At 31.8% G+C, this 17,707-nt stretch overlaps 1 protein-coding gene across 1 annotated transcript in view; it reads right to left on the reverse strand.

Annotated features, from left to right (window-relative positions):
* Positions 1-1,123: 1,123 nt before the first annotated feature.
* LOC145687573 (uncharacterized) overlaps positions 1,124-17,707 on the reverse strand; it is an 83,233-nt gene continuing 66,649 nt past the window's right edge. The window contains exons 19-24 of the mRNA XM_081761040.1: positions 16,070-16,211; positions 14,604-14,763; positions 11,641-12,784; positions 10,257-10,557; positions 3,546-4,113; positions 1,124-1,789 (exon numbers count right to left, since the gene is read on the reverse strand). Of these exons, the coding sequence (XP_081617166.1) occupies positions 1,715-1,789; positions 3,546-4,113; positions 10,257-10,557; positions 11,641-12,784; positions 14,604-14,763; positions 16,070-16,211 (2,390 nt within the window). The 3' untranslated portion in view covers positions 1,124-1,714. The remainder of the gene's footprint in view (positions 1,790-3,545; positions 4,114-10,256; positions 10,558-11,640; positions 12,785-14,603; positions 14,764-16,069; positions 16,212-17,707) is intronic.

Consider the following 17,707-nt stretch of genomic DNA (forward strand, 5'->3'; position numbering starts at 1 on the left):
ACATGTGTGGATACACGGAACTGTGGGACGCTCCGTTCGTTGCGCCATCTCTTGTCCACCCGCACGAATTAATTCCTAGACCAAATATATATATATATATGAAAATGTAAATAAAATGAAATAAAAATAGAAAATCAAACGTTTCTATCTTTACTGATTTAAATTTCAAAAAAAAAAATCACAAAGAAAAAGATCACAGAATTGCTTTCGGGATCAACTGCACTAAAGAAACGTTCATAATTACTGTTTCTGAATTCCTCCAAGTCAAATAGAAAATGGCATGTAAGATTGTTGATGGCATTGATTTATGAACAGCGGCGCAAATCTGTCTTCAACATTGGAGGGGACGGATAAGACTGCTCCCAATTTTTTTAAAGCGATGTTCAAATTATTTATGAAGTTGATAAACAATCCTGTGGAGGATCAGGGGAGCAGAATTGTCTTCAACATTGGGAGGTGGGCCAATTTGAGGCTTATTCTGGGAGACATCAATTTCATCTCACTTTCCTTTGTGGCATAAGGCACAAATCATCACATTTCTTCCCAAAAAACACATTTCAAATCGGATCGTTGGGGGGGGGGCAGTCTCCCCAGTTCCAAGATTGGAGGGGTCATGTCCCCCTCATCCCCCCGGGATTTGCGCCAGTGTTTATGAAATGCAAATACATCAAGATCCGTTTTCAAAAATAATACTTTAATATAAGAAAGAAGAGAAGGAAAATATTCAGTCATTAGTTTCGATACATTGAAATCTGTTGAACTCGAATTCGAAGGCTCTTTACCCCTATAGTCGCTCCAAAGTATATTACGTATTTAAAATATTGTTCCACGACGTTTTCATTTCTCTAGTAATTTGTACTCTATAATTTTGTTTTGTTAATTTCTTAGTAGATGAAAGTTTAAAATCTAATTTACACGTTTCAATTTTCAGCTTCAAAGTGGGTAGTACAATACAGTTTACCGAAAAATCTCACTACCGGTAATGAAGATAGTACAATTTTTAATGAAAATTATTGTATGTCAAGCTACGTGAAAATTGTCTAAATTTCTCCCTTGAAAAACAGTTCCTCTATTTTCAAAAAATGTTAAGGAACGATACAAATAAGGAATAAAATTAATAGCATAAAACCACAATATATTTATTTAATATAATTGTTCCCAAACAATATTCCTTATATATATGCTATTTCCCTAACAATTAAACTCCACTGGGTAAATATTCGCCTAGGAAAGAACCCAAAAACAATTATTTGTATTATTTTATTTTTATCCTATTAATACATTAATTATAATTTTAGTATAAGTTATATACACACACAATTACGTGTACAGCACTACAAGACTTTCTACAGTCACAGGACATCATCTTACATTCTAATTTTCTTCTTGAATTTACACAACACAAAATAGTTCATCTATACAAAAAAAGAAAGGGAAAAAAAAGGTTTTCAACAATAGGTAACTTTCATTTGACTGTCAATAAAGATTTTTTATTCGTTTGTATACTCACGGTATAATAAAAAAAAAACATTATCACAAGTTATTGTACTGACTATGATTTGCTTTCCTAGTATACACTCACACTCATAAAGAGAACCAAATAAATAATAATAATATTATATACTAACTACAAAATTCACATTTAATCGTTTTATTTTACAATAAAATTAGGTGGATAATTCATATTTTCTTGTTTCGTAATTCGACGGTATGGTTATACGTCTAACTCTGTAGAATCTTCTAGTAATAGGTAGTCATCATCATCATACCAAGCCATTTCTTCCCATTCCTAACAAAAGTAAAAAAAGAAACATAGTTTAGTGTTTGAATTACAAGCCCTTTTTCGAATATTTCTGTTATTTTATATAATGGTACTTTTAATCGCTATGGCTGATAATTATTATAGCACATCCCTATTGTATTATTAAAGTACGTAGAACAAAAGCTGTTTATTTTGTGAAAGAAATATAATGACTCACGTCATATAACTGAAACTATACATTTTACCCAATAATTTCATCTTTGGTAGTAAGAAAAGAAAATTTTGAGATCAAAATCTGTAGAAAGAGTATAAATCAGTTTAATTTCTTGAATTCGTAAAACCTTTCATAACTTTTTAGTATTTGTGTATATTACAGTACCACTATTATTATTATTTTTTCTTTCGAATCAGATTATAAAACTGATTATTTCTGCGATTCAAAAAGGAAATTTGATCGTAAATTAAGCAAATTTTATTTACGAAAATACTAAAGTGTTTAGTATTGAAGAACAATATTTCGATTGTGACACGCTTTATGAGAACTAATTTTTATGAAAACATAAATGGAGTAAAGTATGCGAACTCCGAGATTATACAAGTTGATTGTACAATTGAAGACTTTATCGAGACAGTTAAGTAACCCATATATATATATTAATACCTATTTTATGAAATTTGGATTGGAATTATAAAATAACAAATGATATATATAACATCTGTTTCTAAGGTTATTTGGCTTTGGTTCAAGATTCATATAGTTTAGTCTTATGTGAACATGAAACTACACAAATTGAACACGAAAATGCTCACCATTCAAATACATACATGCATGCATAGATGCATGTATATATATTTTCATGGAATACGAATAACAATTAGCAAGCAGTGGTAGTAAGTTCTAATTAACTGGAAAGTGTAATATTTATTTATTTATTTTAACTTTGGGAAGATTTTTGAAAATTTGGTTTACTCGAACCTTTAATAAACGGTCTTTCTTTTTAATTAATAACGTACGTATATGGTCAATGTAAACATCAATAAGTTATGAGAAGAGAAAAAGCAATCCAAGATAAGAGTAATAAAGGCGAACTTATTAAGTTGTAAATCTGATGAAGGGTGCATTTTGTCAACAATTTGACGAAGGGTCGTATCTCAAAATCTCACTTTTTCAGACAAAATGAAAGAAATAATAATTACATGGACAGGAAAGCAGTTGAAGATGTAATAACTCGTCACCTATTCCAGATAATTATGTGGAATTATTGATCAATTATTGCATATTTAACTTTATCCTCCTATGTGGAATTATATTTCTTTCTTTATGTCTGAAAAATGAGATTTTGAGATACGATGACCCTTCGTCAAATTGTTGACGATTTGTGCAATTTACGAGCAGATATGTTTAGGACAGCACAGTAGCTTGGTGGTAGAGCGCCTACCTCTAGTGTAAGACATATCTGGTCCGATTCCACGTCATATGAATTGGTGGTGAACAATATCGTGTCGGTGGGTTTTCTCCAGGTTCTCCCGTTTTGTTCCATATTCTCATCCACTAAAATTCTTTCATAATTATTTACTTTCATTAATCATCTTTCTCCTGTAGCCTAAACGGCATAGGCATAGGACGTAAAACTAGGCATTTTTTTTCTTTTCAGAAGAGTAATATGTTTACAATTAATTCAATAGAAAATTCCAATTTCAAAGATAATAATAATAATAATAATAATAATAATAATAATAATAATAATAATAATAATAATAATAATAATAATAAATTACTTACCTTAATGAACATCTCAATGGAAGGTGAAACACAGCGTTGGCATATGAAAGTTCCAACACCGTCTCTCGTCGGGACACAATCACAAGTCTGACATTCTGATGGCGTTGCTGTCAAAGCCACTCTTCGTGAAAACACATCCATGAACTTTTTAACATACTTATACTTCTGCGGTGTCATCTTATTCAAGTTAAACAATGTACCGTTACTTTCCATAGCCAATGGGGTGCAGAAGTCTTTAGGCATGACCATTTGACGCAATAGATCCTTGTTTGGTGTCAGATGTTTGACGTTCTTTGCCGAGTAAATGCCACGAGTATCAAATCCAAATATCTTCTTCTCTTCTTCCTTTCTCTCTCCCCTGAGTTTCAAATCCTTTGGCATTAAAATGTGGAGGGCGATGTCACTCTCGAGAAGCATGCTTAAGGTTTCGGCGAAGCTTTGGCTTTCACTGCACTCGTCACATAACACTAAGACGAATGTTTTGGAAACACCATCTCGGAAGGATAATCTAGATGCATACCAGATTGCATCATTGACACTAGTTTGCCCTACACCGTTATATATTTGGCTGAAAAAAGAAGGAAAGAAATGAGTTGATAATATATTATTAATAAAATAGTCGAACAAATTTAATATTTATACAAATAACATATTTATATTAATATATTCAATATATTATAGTTTCGAAATACACATATATAGTAGAAAAATGCATGTTTACTTTAGTAGTAGACACTTTCTAGTGCAACTTTAATCTTGTGAGGATGAAAAGAAGGAAACTAAACAACATTTTAGAAAAAAAATGTATGAACAAATACTTTTTGTCTAGTATTGACTGAAGGAATCCAAATGACCGCAGTTCTTATTTTTTAAAGTTATTTTTAGAAATAAGAAAATATATAGAAAAGCTTCTGTTTTGTTTTATCTCCTTTGGCAAGCGAAACGATAAGTACGTCTTCTGTTATGTCGTTAGTATGAAAGTAAGTTTTAAGAGCAATTTCCTATTGCCGCCCCACTATTCTTTAATAATATTCTCACTTTCTTGATATTTTCAGATGAAATATAAGTATGTACTTCAGAATTTCAACAAAAATTTGTCTGTTGAGTTTTACATTACAACATCAGCATCTTTTAATTGAAGCTATATCTAATATAGTGTAATATTGAATACTAGCGGACTGCTCGTTCTTTCCGTGGAAGTATAAGTTTTATGGAAAATATTTGAAAAGCATGTACATTTTTCTGGTTTTAAATACTTATCAATATAAGTTTGATTTCGCTGAAATTACGGTCACAAATGCTCACTAAATTGCTTCTAAATAACACTTTATTGTGTTAAGACCGGGTCAAGTTGTTTTCTAGCATTCGGAAAAAGAGTAAGTTCTTAGGCAAATTTTTAACCGATTTCCGCCATCTCCAAATATTAATTTTATGGCGTCTATTTTGTCAAAAACTATGTTGTAAAATCGCTTTGTTACACCCGAAATCGGAAGATTTTTTTCAGTTTTATATAATTTTTATTCGAAAGTTATATCATTCAAACTGAATTTTCCAATATGCAACCTTAAGTCTTTTTCCCAACGTTGATAATTAGCCAAATTGTCTTCTTGTATGAGATATTTATATTGTGTATGTCTAAATATATAGTATACAAATTTCATTGTTGTATGATGGACGTTTCAAAAGAAATTCATATTAATAATAATGTAAAACTTTTCAATAAACCTAAGTACGCCTCGAAGTATTAAAAGTTTTATTGAAAGAAAAAGGAAAGTTATAATAAGCATAGTAAAATTACAATAATACATTGGAAATTCCAAATGTACATAAAAATCTAGAGAGAGTGTAAGTAAACTATAAGAGTATAATGATACGATAATATAATAATAATAATAATAATAATAATAATAATAATAATAATAATAATAATAATAATAATAATAATAATAATAATAATAATAAACAAACCACTTGGTGTAACTGCCCATTTGTGAGCCTAAGTCTGCTCGAACTACGTCCAGTCTAACGGCGAGCACGTGGTCAGCGTGCTGCGACGCCCTGTTCCTAACAGGCGCATCAGGAGCTTTCTAGATCTAGTAGCCATCACGTCTTGTTTTCACTCCCCAGTTTGCCTCACGACACTGAGTGGGGGCCAAAAATTGAGAAGCACCGGCCAGGAATCGAACCCGGAACCGCGCGGACATGAGTCCAACGCTCTAATCACTAGATCACGGTGTTCCCCAATGATACGATAATATTTTTACTAAATAATAATAATAATAATAATAATAATAATAATAATAATAATAATAATAATAATAATAATAATAATAATAATAATAATAATAATAAAAGATTACTCAATGGAAATTGGCTACATACAAATTTTCTTTATTTACATTGTTCTTCATCTTTGTCTAAAGGAAATCGGAATTCCAGCTTTCCTATACTTTCACATACCTGGTATTTCAAGGATGATGGAGATTCGGATTTTCAGAAATCCCATTTTCCGGCCTCGAGCAATGTAACTCACAATATATTAATTAGAATATTTGCCTTTCTGTATAACATTAATGTTCAAATAAGCAGATGTGTGTGTGTGAATTATCAAATTTTGTAGAAAACTTCAACCTCCTAGACAAAGAATATGCCCCTTTTCAGCCTCCTTAGATTTCGAATCTCAGAAATTTCTATCTAGTCTAGAGTCTGAGGAAAACGTTTTTAGAAATTTTCAAGTACGTGGACTAAATGTGTTGGAAAATCTAATGAATGGCAATCCAAGCCCGCTTTCTTCCTTAGGTTTACTTCTCGTAAAACTTCATCCTATTCTTAGCCTAGGATTCAGTGAACAAATTTGTGCAAAATTTCAAGTTCTACGCCCAAGAGTTCTAGAGATCTAGTAAAAGTTGAGGGAAAGGTTTAAGGCACCCTTCTTCTCTATAAGAGTGTCATTTCGTAATATTCTGCATCACGCTAGGCCCTAAGATTCATGGAGAACATTTGTACAAAATTTTAAGTTCTTGTGCCCAATAGTTCCGAAAATCTGGTAAAAGTCGAAGAAAATATTGAAGAAACATTTAGACCTGTAAACCTTTGTCAAATCCTTAGTCTAGGGTACATGGGAAATATACACTACATCTTCAGGCTCTATGCCCAATAGTTTCTGAGATCTGGATAATAACAAAACACTTTTAAGCCTCCCTTTTCCCTCATACAGCCGCATTTCATAAAAAGGAAAGAAAATATTTTTTTAAAAAAAACGTCTCGTTACAGCCTTGTGTGTAAGGAGAACGTTTATGGGAAAAATCAAGATTTTATACCTAAAATTTTCTGAGATCTAGCAAACAACAATATATCATTCGAGCCTACCTATCCCCACTTAGTGGCCTCATTTCGCAAAACAATGTCTTATCTATAGACTAGAGTGTAAAGAGAACATCTATACAAAATTATCTTATACTACTTCTAACAGTTTTGGGTATCTGAGAAACGGCAAAAAATAATTCAAGCTCTTCTTCCTCCCTTAGGAGCGTCATTTCAAAAGGAGATCCTCTTACGTATGGCTTGAAATACGAGAACATTTGTACAAAATTTCAAGCTTCTGTCTAATAGTTTCGAAGATGGATTGATGAATGAATCCAATGAGCCAGTGGATTTACTTTTTGACATGTATATTTAAATAGATGTAGATATAAATATAGATATGGATTAGGTAAGTAAATAAAAAAAAATACGGAAAAATATTTGTGTTTATGTTATTTATTTTTATAATGAATCGAAGCCTTATCTGTGCCTAGTTATGTTTATTGGTATAAGGGCATTTTATAAGGACACTTTGTTATGCTCCAGCATCACAGCTATGCTGTTGTTAATGGTTTTCATTGTTTCTTATTTATTTATTTCAAGTGTTTCTTATTTAGTTCAAGTTTCAATTTATTTGTTCTTTTGTCCATGAATCATCAACCAATATAAATTTGATATTAAGAAACACATGATGTAACCAACATATTATTTATCTGCACCGATAAAAAAAATTCTAATGGAAAACACTAGAGGAACGTGGTCGTTTGTCTGTATCATATTGTAGAAAAAAGAAGAAAATCGATTTGCAGATATAACACTTCTGATTTCAGATGAAATGAATGCTGTAAATTAAATACAGAATAATTTAATGTTGGAATACGTTTGAGTTGTGCTAATTACTCAGTAAATTTATCTCTGAAGAAAATAATAATTAGTGACCTTTTCAAGGTAATATTAAATTTAATTTATATATTGTCTAAAGATATTTATTTTGTGAGTTACGAAGATGGATAAAATGTTTAACTAAGCAAATCTTCGGGAAGCTTTGCTTCCCCTTTTCCTATGCTACTGCATAGCCATGCCACTAATTAAATCCAGAATGCGCAAATACTAACTCCAAATCTTTTCAATAATCCAAAATTGCCAGTTTCTTGTTTTCATATTGGAATTTTACATAAATTGATGTGTTTATTCGTATTTTGCTTGTAATACATGACGATGAAGCACGAATCGAAAGGATATAACAAAATTAATTTCAGACACGTTAATTACCTACTGTGGCATAGCAATATTCACGATAATATTATGTTAATGAGGATCCTGTTCTAAATAATTCTTTTGTAAGCCTGTACTTTAAGCCTTTTCATGACAGTTACCGTAGAATCTGTGTGTAATAACAGGAATAGAGTGTGTATAATTGTTAAATGAAGTTAAATACTGTATTAATAGTTATACAGTTAATGGAATATGTATGGTGTATACATATTTTGAATTAATGCATATGACAAATAATTTAAATAATTATTTAATATAAAGATAAGAATTTTATTTAGAATGCACATTCGCCCGTTATGAAGACGCCAGAATCCAAAATTGCCAGTTTCTTGTTTTCATATTGGAATTTTACATAAATTGATGTGTTTATTCGTATTTTGCTTGTAATACATGACGATGAAGCACGAATCGAAAGGATATAACAAAATTAATTTCAGACACGTTAATTACCTACTGTGGCATAGCAATATTCACGATAATATTATGTTAATGAGGATCCTGTTCTAAATAATTCTTTTGTAAGCCTGTACTTTAAGCCTTTTCATGACAGTTACCGTAGAATCTGTGTGTAATAACAGGAATAGAGTGTGTATAATTGTTAAATGAAGTTAAATACTGTATTAATAGTTATACAGTTAATGGAATATGTATGGTGTATACATATTTTGAATTAATGCATATGACAAATAATTTAAATAATTATTTAATATAAAGATAAGAATTTTATTTAGAATGCACATTCGCCCGTTATGAAGACGCCAGACCTAACTGTATGAAGAAGGATTGGGTTATACTAGGCTTCTGAAGCAAATGATACATGATGACATGTTGCTATCTGAAGGTAGTTGTATTTTATGCCACATCTTCGGTAATCTAACGAACTAACTGCTTTATCTTTGTCTCAACATTATCATGTCTTTATTTGCACAGGATACGAATAACTATACAAAGTTTAATCTAAATTAGAAAATGCATGCAAAAACTGAATAACATTATATCAACTTAACCTAATTTAAACTCTTGAAAGCTTACTACAAAACTTCTGAACTTAACCTAATTTTGCTACATTTCGGAAGTGCACCACAATGATTAAATTTAAACTGTACCATGAAGGCTGCCGATATATGGAATTGTAAAAGAAGACAGTCAGATGTCTACCTTTTATCTCTGTAGTATTTCTTCTGTGAAGTTCAATTGTAATGTCGCTTTTCTGAAAATGTTGATTTCTTATTATGTTTCAATATTTAATGATACATTGCTATTGTTATTAATTATGTAATATCCATTGTACTTCAGCGTTAGAAAAGGGGAAGCAAAGCTTCCCGAAGATTTGCTTAGTTAAACATTTTATCCATCTTCGTAACTCACAAAATAAATATCTTTAGACAATATATAAATTAAATTTAATATTACCTTGAAAAGGTCACTAATTATTATTTTCTTCAGAGATAAATTTACTGAGTAATTAGCACAACTCAAACGTATTCCAACATTAAATTATTCTGTATTTAATTTACAGCATTCATTTCATCTGAAATCAGAAGTGTTATATCTGCAAATCGATTTTCTTCTTTTTTCTACAATATGATACAGACAAACGACCACGTTCCTCTAGTGTTTTCCATTAGAATTTTTTTTATCGGTGCAGATAAATAATATGTTGGTTACATCATGTGTTTCTTAATATCAAATTTATATTGGTTGATGATTCATGGACAAAAGAACAAATAAATTGAAACTTGAACTAAATAAGAAACACTTGAAATAAATAAATAAGAAACAATGAAAACCATTAACAACAGCATAGCTGTGATGCTGGAGCATAACAACTTTTCAGAAAGAAGTAATGAAATGGTCTTAAATCTTACGAAATTTGAGGTCAAATTACTTCAACAATCTATCCAGAACTAAAGTCACTCAACTATAAGCATGAACATGGACTATTGCCTATGAAGCGGAGAGTTGAATATTTTATCTGTTTTTCCACGTTGTCTTCATATTTGTTGATTTAAGCTTGGTACAAGCGGGTTTTCAACTAAAATATTGAGTATTAATTCTAGTTAATTCTAAAAATATTAGTATATGTAAAACCATTTTCGTACTGAAGTTCTAGTATTCTATTCAGGAACTTACCTATTAAATGCTTTCTGTACATTTCTCTTGTTCAACCAAATTTCTCCATCAGCAGTTTGTGTATGTGGTTGAGAGTAGACACCTTCTCCACCAAAGCCAACAACAGCGTAACGATTGCCTTCTAGTCCTGCTTGTCTCAAGCCGTAATCTAGTTTGTAAGCTAAGTCAGACAAATTCACTTCCTCTAAGCAAGGCTTCTGTTCAACCAGAAACACAACGTCAGACGATCGCCAGGCGTCCTTTTCATAGATTTTTACTTCACCAGCATTGAGAACCGTACCATCCATTAAGTTACACTTAACTGAAAGAAAACGAAATTGCTATTTAAAAATTTATCCATACAGGCTGTAAACTTCAGTTTTCTAACGCAGTCTAGAATAGATTTTATGTTTGTATTAATTTTATTCTTGAGTTTTTCATTATTGATTTGTTGATTTCGACAGTACTATACCCACGTGTTAAATGTGAAAAAATAATAATTTTGATCGTTTCCATGTGAAATACAAAAATAATATACAATATAAATGGACAGCTCGTCGGAAGACAATGGTATATCACACTGTCTAACTTCCAAGTAAACTGATGAAAATTTAACATTCCCATTCAATGGAATGCAATGGCACATATCAAACAAGTTTCCCCTGCCATCTACAGGTATATTTCAGAAATTAAAATATCTGCATACTGTTCTGTGCTCCGATCCCAACCTATTCCACCTAATAACTCAATTTCACCCGAAAATGGAACTTATCGTTGTCTTCCCGCGAGCCGCTCAAGTGTTTTCAACAGTAGATAATTAGTTTTATACCATAATCAAAATCTTATCACTTTATTCAGATTCGTCAAATGTCGTATCTAAAGCGAAATATTTTGTCTCTCGTTAACTTTTAGAGCAGAAATCACGAATACACATTTATCTGGATACATGTATTTCTAGAGTAATTTCGGCAACCAATTCTGTTGCCTTCGACGGCTAGTCAGTAATGAAGAAATTCAGCTTCACTTACAGGTGAATGTTAGTTAATCTTATCAAAATGTCCCAGGTGCTATCTGTGTACATTAAGCACTAATCATAACATTATTACATTAAGTAAGCTTTTTTGCCTTAGCTTCTAGGATAACATTTAAATGTTTACCTTTGTGTCTTCCCTCAAGAGGCGCCATTGATATTACTTCAGTGAAATATTGTGCAATATTTTAAAATATATATATCCATTTGTAATAATTCGAATTTAAACATTTGTGCCGAAGACTTTGGTATAGCTTTTCCGAAGACAATTTAAAAAAAAAAAATGCAAACTAGAAAGGTAATATATCATGCATATAAACAAGAACATTTTAAATTCAAATTATTAAAAGAAAGGGAAAAAAATGAACTACTTACCACATGTTTCAGGCATCCAAATATCCATACCGGCCTTCTTACACTCAGCAACATAAGCAGCTGCAGCTAAACATGCTCCTTTGTTTTCGTTTGGACTGTTCTTATAGGCTACCAAATCCAGCATGCACATGGTTCGGAATGGAGTTGGATCAACACGGGAGAAGCATGGATGGAAATTAGAATTGTCATCTGCAAATAGAGAATTGCAAACTTCGAGAGCTCTGTTGTCCGTGGCCTTAATTTCGGAAGCGTAGTTGGTCACAGTGCACTGAGAGCTGCCTACTTTCCAGCTGTTAGCAAAACTCTCAATACTCTTAATTTCTCTGGTTGGAGTAATAAAGTCGTTACTTGGCTCATTATCATACGTTCCGAAGAGACCTCCAGTTTTGCCGAAGTACCATCCAGAAAGCTGCATTGTGCATACATCATAGAAGAGATTGCATTCAACTTCCATACCGTATTTACTAGTAACAGTAATTCTCTCTCCTTCTCTCTTAATAATCGTGTTTCTTAGTTCTGCTGGCATTTCTATCTTCTTTCCATCCAGAGTGATGCCATAATTCATGCCAATGTCGATGCGATGTCCGTCAGTGATTACGGTGAGAGATTTTTTAGCCACACCTCTTTCCTTCGCTTCGTAGTTGACTATCACTGAGAATTTCTTGTTCATAAAATCGCTTGCAAGAAGGTAGCTACAATCTCCAGCAAATTCATAGAATTTCTTGTCGAATGTCATGTAATGTTGTGTTCCAGCAATCATAGCATGGGTGCCAAAAGGTGGGATCAAATCGGAGAGGCTAAAATCTGATGGATAATCATGGAAAGCATCCAGGATGTAATATCTGTATTTACTTACATCAATCTTTTCCATGTCACTTTTAAGTTTCTGAGACTTTCCAAGCAACGAGAATTGGTTGAATTTGGGCATTTCTGTAAAACCTTCCCATTCTACTGGCAATTCGTTCGTGAATTCAATGTAACCTTCTTCTGGTTTGTAAATAAAATTGCTTTCCAAAGATTCTCCTGAAGCTTGGTCTAATTCCATGATAACATCCAAAAGTACATCGTCAAGGTCGCGTAAGATTTCTCTGAGCACCTGTTTCAGCTTCTCTCCAACTTCCAGGTATCTCCATAACCATTCCATCTGAAATTAAAAAATAAAGTACATGTTATTGTTAACAATAATAGTAACCTCTTTCAACAGATTTGAACATAAACGTTATGCTATACTACTATATGGAGTTTGTAGCTAAAAATTGAAGTTCTAATTTTGGTTTTGTATTTGTTGTAAGCTTTCACATATAGAGAGTTTTTCAATTGTTTCCAAATCCAACACAAGCCCTACTATAGATTTACGTGTTATGTAGTGACAGAGACGGTACATCTGCAGTGCACCACAACCACTGCAGCTGCATGGAAAAGCAGCAGTTCCTTCACTGATTTGCATGTCAAATACATAGGAAGCTGTGGTAGCTTCGTGGCCTGTGCCTCCTTCTTTTAAAACAGATTAATCTATATGCTTTTTTGCCTTCCGTGACAATTCTGTCCTCTTAATCATAAGAGGATGAATCTTTGCCATGATTGTTAATAATCATACCAAGTTCTCCTTCATGGTTAGCGTTCTTGGAAGTATCATTATGATACTTTATGATAAAAGTAGTTGTGCCATCCCAAAAAAAGTACTAAAAATATTTCATTAGTAACCTAACATGTCATAATTCATTTGTTCTGAAAATATACCTAAGGGATAGTTTACTCTTGAGATGAGTTTTCCCGAGCGATTTTTTTTAAACAACTGAGGCGATTTTGTTCATATTTCCTAAATAAATTCCATTACTAATCTCACAATGTGGCATAAATAATTTACCTTGAAAAATACTAAAGGAGTAGTTTACTCTTGGGGTGAGTTTTTTCGTGTAATTTTCTCCAAAATGACTAAAACGATTTTGTTCATAATTCATAAATAAATATTTCTAAATATTTCATTACTAACCTAACAATATGACATAAAAAATTTATGCTGAAAAAAACACGCAAGGGGTACGTTATTCTTAAGGGATGAGTTTATCTCAGGCGATTTTTTCAAAAGTAACTTAAGCAATTTTATTCACATTTTGTAAATATATATATCATTAATAACTTGATAATGCGGAATTTTAATTTCTCCTGAAAGAACCCATAAAGAGTAGTTTACTCTTGAGGGTAAGTTTTTTCGGGCTATTTTCTTTCAAAAACGTCTCAGTCAACTATGTTCATATTTCTTAAATAAATGTTTCATTAATAACATCACAATACACTATAAGTCATTTCTCATCTAGTAATCAATAAGAGGTAGTTTACTTCGGGATAAGTTCTTCTAGAACTGTTTTTTTAAAAAAAAAAAACGACTCAAACGATTGTCTTCATATTTCATAAATAAATATTTCATCAATAACCTATAACGTTGCGTAAATTATTTCTTATGAAAATATCCACAAGGGGTAGTGTACTTTTGTGGATGATTTTGCTTCGATTGAAGTTTCCTTCGAAAATGCCTATAATTTTGTTCCTGTTACACTAATAAAGATTTCAGTTATAACTGCAGGATAATGTGATTTAGTTTAAGAAATTGGAGCGAAAAATTGTAGTACGGTGACCCGTATCCTTTATTTATTGTGGGACAAAGGTTACTTAACGGAACATATCTTTCTAGCCAAGGCTCACCAACTTTAATCAAAATATTTTAATTGAATTTCTTTAAAATTATCAAATTTGGCAGAAAAACGTAAAACTTCAATATGCCCAGTGCCATGTGTTGAATTGTAGAACTTTCTAACTACAAGGTAAGGATATACTATAACATACTCTGTCTTTCTTAATGATACTTCAAAGTTTTTTGAGACAGTCACGTATATTGGTACAGATATTTAACAAATTTCTCCTAAGAACAAAACATGGTTTATATCACTAATACACGAACGTACCTTTTGATATACTCTAGTGATGATTTTGTTGGCATAAGCAACTGGAGGCAAATTCATAACACTCTCGTAGTGTCCATGTAGAGCGTCTACTACAGCGTCAATGTATCCTTGGTAATCACCGGTCACTCTTCGGAACTCTTGGACAAACTCTTGAACAATTCTACAAAGAAAAATGCAAAAAAATACATGTTAGTTATAGATCTCTTTTTGCATAACTTTTTCCTTCATTTTAACGCTACAACTAATCGCAAATAAACATATCTTGTTTTATAACAAACGAATACAATTTTCCAAATATATCAATCTTGTAGAATATTAATACGATTTCATTGCTAATATTTTTAAAAAATGATATTTTTAGGTGATATTTTGAATAAAGCCAAAGAAAAAAATAGAATTTATTTCTAGTAGACAGAAAACCAACAAACAATGTTATAACATTTTAAAAAGGAAATGGACATAAATAAAATTGGGTATAGCGTAAATTTAAATTAAAGTAATTTGTAATCTTTATAATACAGCAAAACATTCTCTTTAGAAGCCATTTGAAAGAACCGAATGGGTAAATGTATATTGAAGAAACATAAGAGAAATTTCACGAAGTGAAACATAAATTGCTGAGAATGTATAAAGATCAGAGAAAGGTAATCGGGATACGATAGAAAGGGGAAAAAAAGGAAGTAGATGAAGTTACGAGAACAACTAAAAGATTCTTGTTTATACAACGGAAAACTAGGAAACCATAACTTCATTCATTAATTTGATCCTCAGGTAACCAATTCCCAATTGTCTTTTTAATTTTTCCTTCGAGCTTACTATTGCTGGTTCTCTAGTAGTATTTTATTCTTGAGTTTAGCGTCCCTTTCAGCACCGAGGCCATATGAGATTTGGACCTACAGCTTAAATGAAATGAAATCTTTCAGTTTTACGTCCTACGGTTATGCCGACCAGGCTAAAGAAGACTGTGATGATGAGAAATGAATGCAATGGTGAAATGAGTAAAGTAGGAGGAAACGGGAGAACTCCGAGAAAACCTACGAACACAGTGTTTGTCCACCACAAAGCCCACTTGGAGCGAGCTGGGATCGAACCAGGGACCCTACATACCAGAGGTGAATGCTTTACTATTGAGCCACCGTGCCCCACCTACAAATTTAAGACGAAATCGAACAACCACAATTTGTTCAGATTTTTCCAGAATCCTCTCACTGGGAATTGAAACCGGGCCCCGTGCACCAAAGACGTGTGCTGACCACAAGACCAGACTCAGAATAAATTTAATGATTGGTATATTATAACAATGATTTTATTTGTCATTCATTGGTAGACAATCATTCGATACGCATTATACATTGGATATCACTTTAGAATTGCTTGTTTGAACTATTATCATTTTAAGGTACTTACATTAAGTTAACTAATAAATAACAAATAATAAAGCAAGGAATTATCGTATATAAACTTACCCTGAAAAGCATTCTTTCATATAGTCCAAGTAATCCTGGAAATGAAATTCTTCAAACCAGCTGGCATACTTCTCATAAAATTCCATAATTGCCTTCACTTCTTCGATGCCCATAAGGTTTTCTCCAAGATTTCGTACAAATTCTGGTTTGAGAAAAATATATTATCAGCATATATTTAAAGAATGAAGAATAAAATAAAAATTACATTAAACATGAATATATAATCAGACAATGTTACGTGGTTTAGAAAAAGACCTTGAAATTAATGAATAGTTCATTGAAATGCTTACTTCTGCATAGCAAAATTAGAAGTTCAATCAAGTTGCATCAGAAGGACTTGCCTATAAGACATTTATATTGCAATGTTCTGGTTGAAAAGTCCAAAATAAGGTACTCGGGAATTGAACCCTTTACCCTTTTTATTATAAAATAATGTAATTTTTATTAAAATAATTATTATAATATCAAATTATTTAATAAATAATTTTTATTAAAATAATAAATTGTTCGTTTGAGGAGTGCTGCCAAACAAATGATTGCTCGTTTCTTCAGTTATACCGGACATGAGGCAACCATAGATTTAGAAAATCAAAAAAACTGTGAATGCTGAGTGGTATACAACAATTTGTTTGACAGAAGTCATTAATGAATTGTGTAAAACAAACCCAAGTCGTCGCATCATTCCTCACTACAGCAACGCCAGTTCCCACCCAGCACACCAAACTATTGATGATTTGCTCAGTAAAAATATCAAATTAATGACTCATTGTCCACACTCACCTGCTTTTTTTTTTTTAATCGCCTAATGACTTGTTTTTGTTCCCACATATGAAAAAATGAGATGTGTGTTGAGCAATTTGTGTTACCTGAAGAGCTGTTAACGCATTCCGAACAGCAGCATCAAAGTGGAGAAAATGCTACAAAAATTGGTTTGAGCGTATGCAAAAGTACATCGCTATTAAAGGTGAATACTTTGAAAACCAACAAAACCATTTCCAGAATTTCACATGTCTTTTCTTTTCACACTGATTGCAGATATTTTTCCAGCAGCCCTCGTCTTGTAAACAAACATTTTTTGATTTTACTTCTATTTTAAAGAAAAATCATCTGCCATTGCAATCAATGACCATCTTATATGTACATCTATGCTTTGGGTATAGTCTTCTGACTACGATTTCCGTAATTTCATTCATTCAAATTTTATTCTTATTTATAAACACAATTAAGTTATCTTTGATATTTTGTCATATTCTTGTAAATTTCATTAATTCATCATTAAAAGATACGACTAACTTTATGTGAGTTTACCCTAGCTAAATAATTTCGAGAGCTGCTAATGCTTGTACTTGGAGTGACCGAGGATGAGAGCAGTAGCAACTCTAGAAATGATAAGTTTGTAAAAAATACATTCAAGCTGTAAGGTTAGTCACATCATTTAGTTAAGAAAAGTGTGCTTTACGGTTTCTATATTTCATTAAGCCATCTTAACTCACATAGCAACAGAAAAAAAAAATGGAATTTTCATTCACTTTTTGTCTTCGTTTCGTACCTAGGAATTCTGAAAACAAAAGTATTGAGAATGCATGTGAAACTAAACTGTCTAGTTTAAAATAATAATATATATATAAAACTGAACAG

Source organism: Thermobia domestica, chromosome 1, assembly GCF_964235325.1.
Source record: "Thermobia domestica chromosome 1, izTheDome1.hap1.1, whole genome shotgun sequence".
Taxonomy (NCBI): domain Eukaryota; kingdom Metazoa; phylum Arthropoda; class Insecta; order Zygentoma; family Lepismatidae; genus Thermobia; species Thermobia domestica.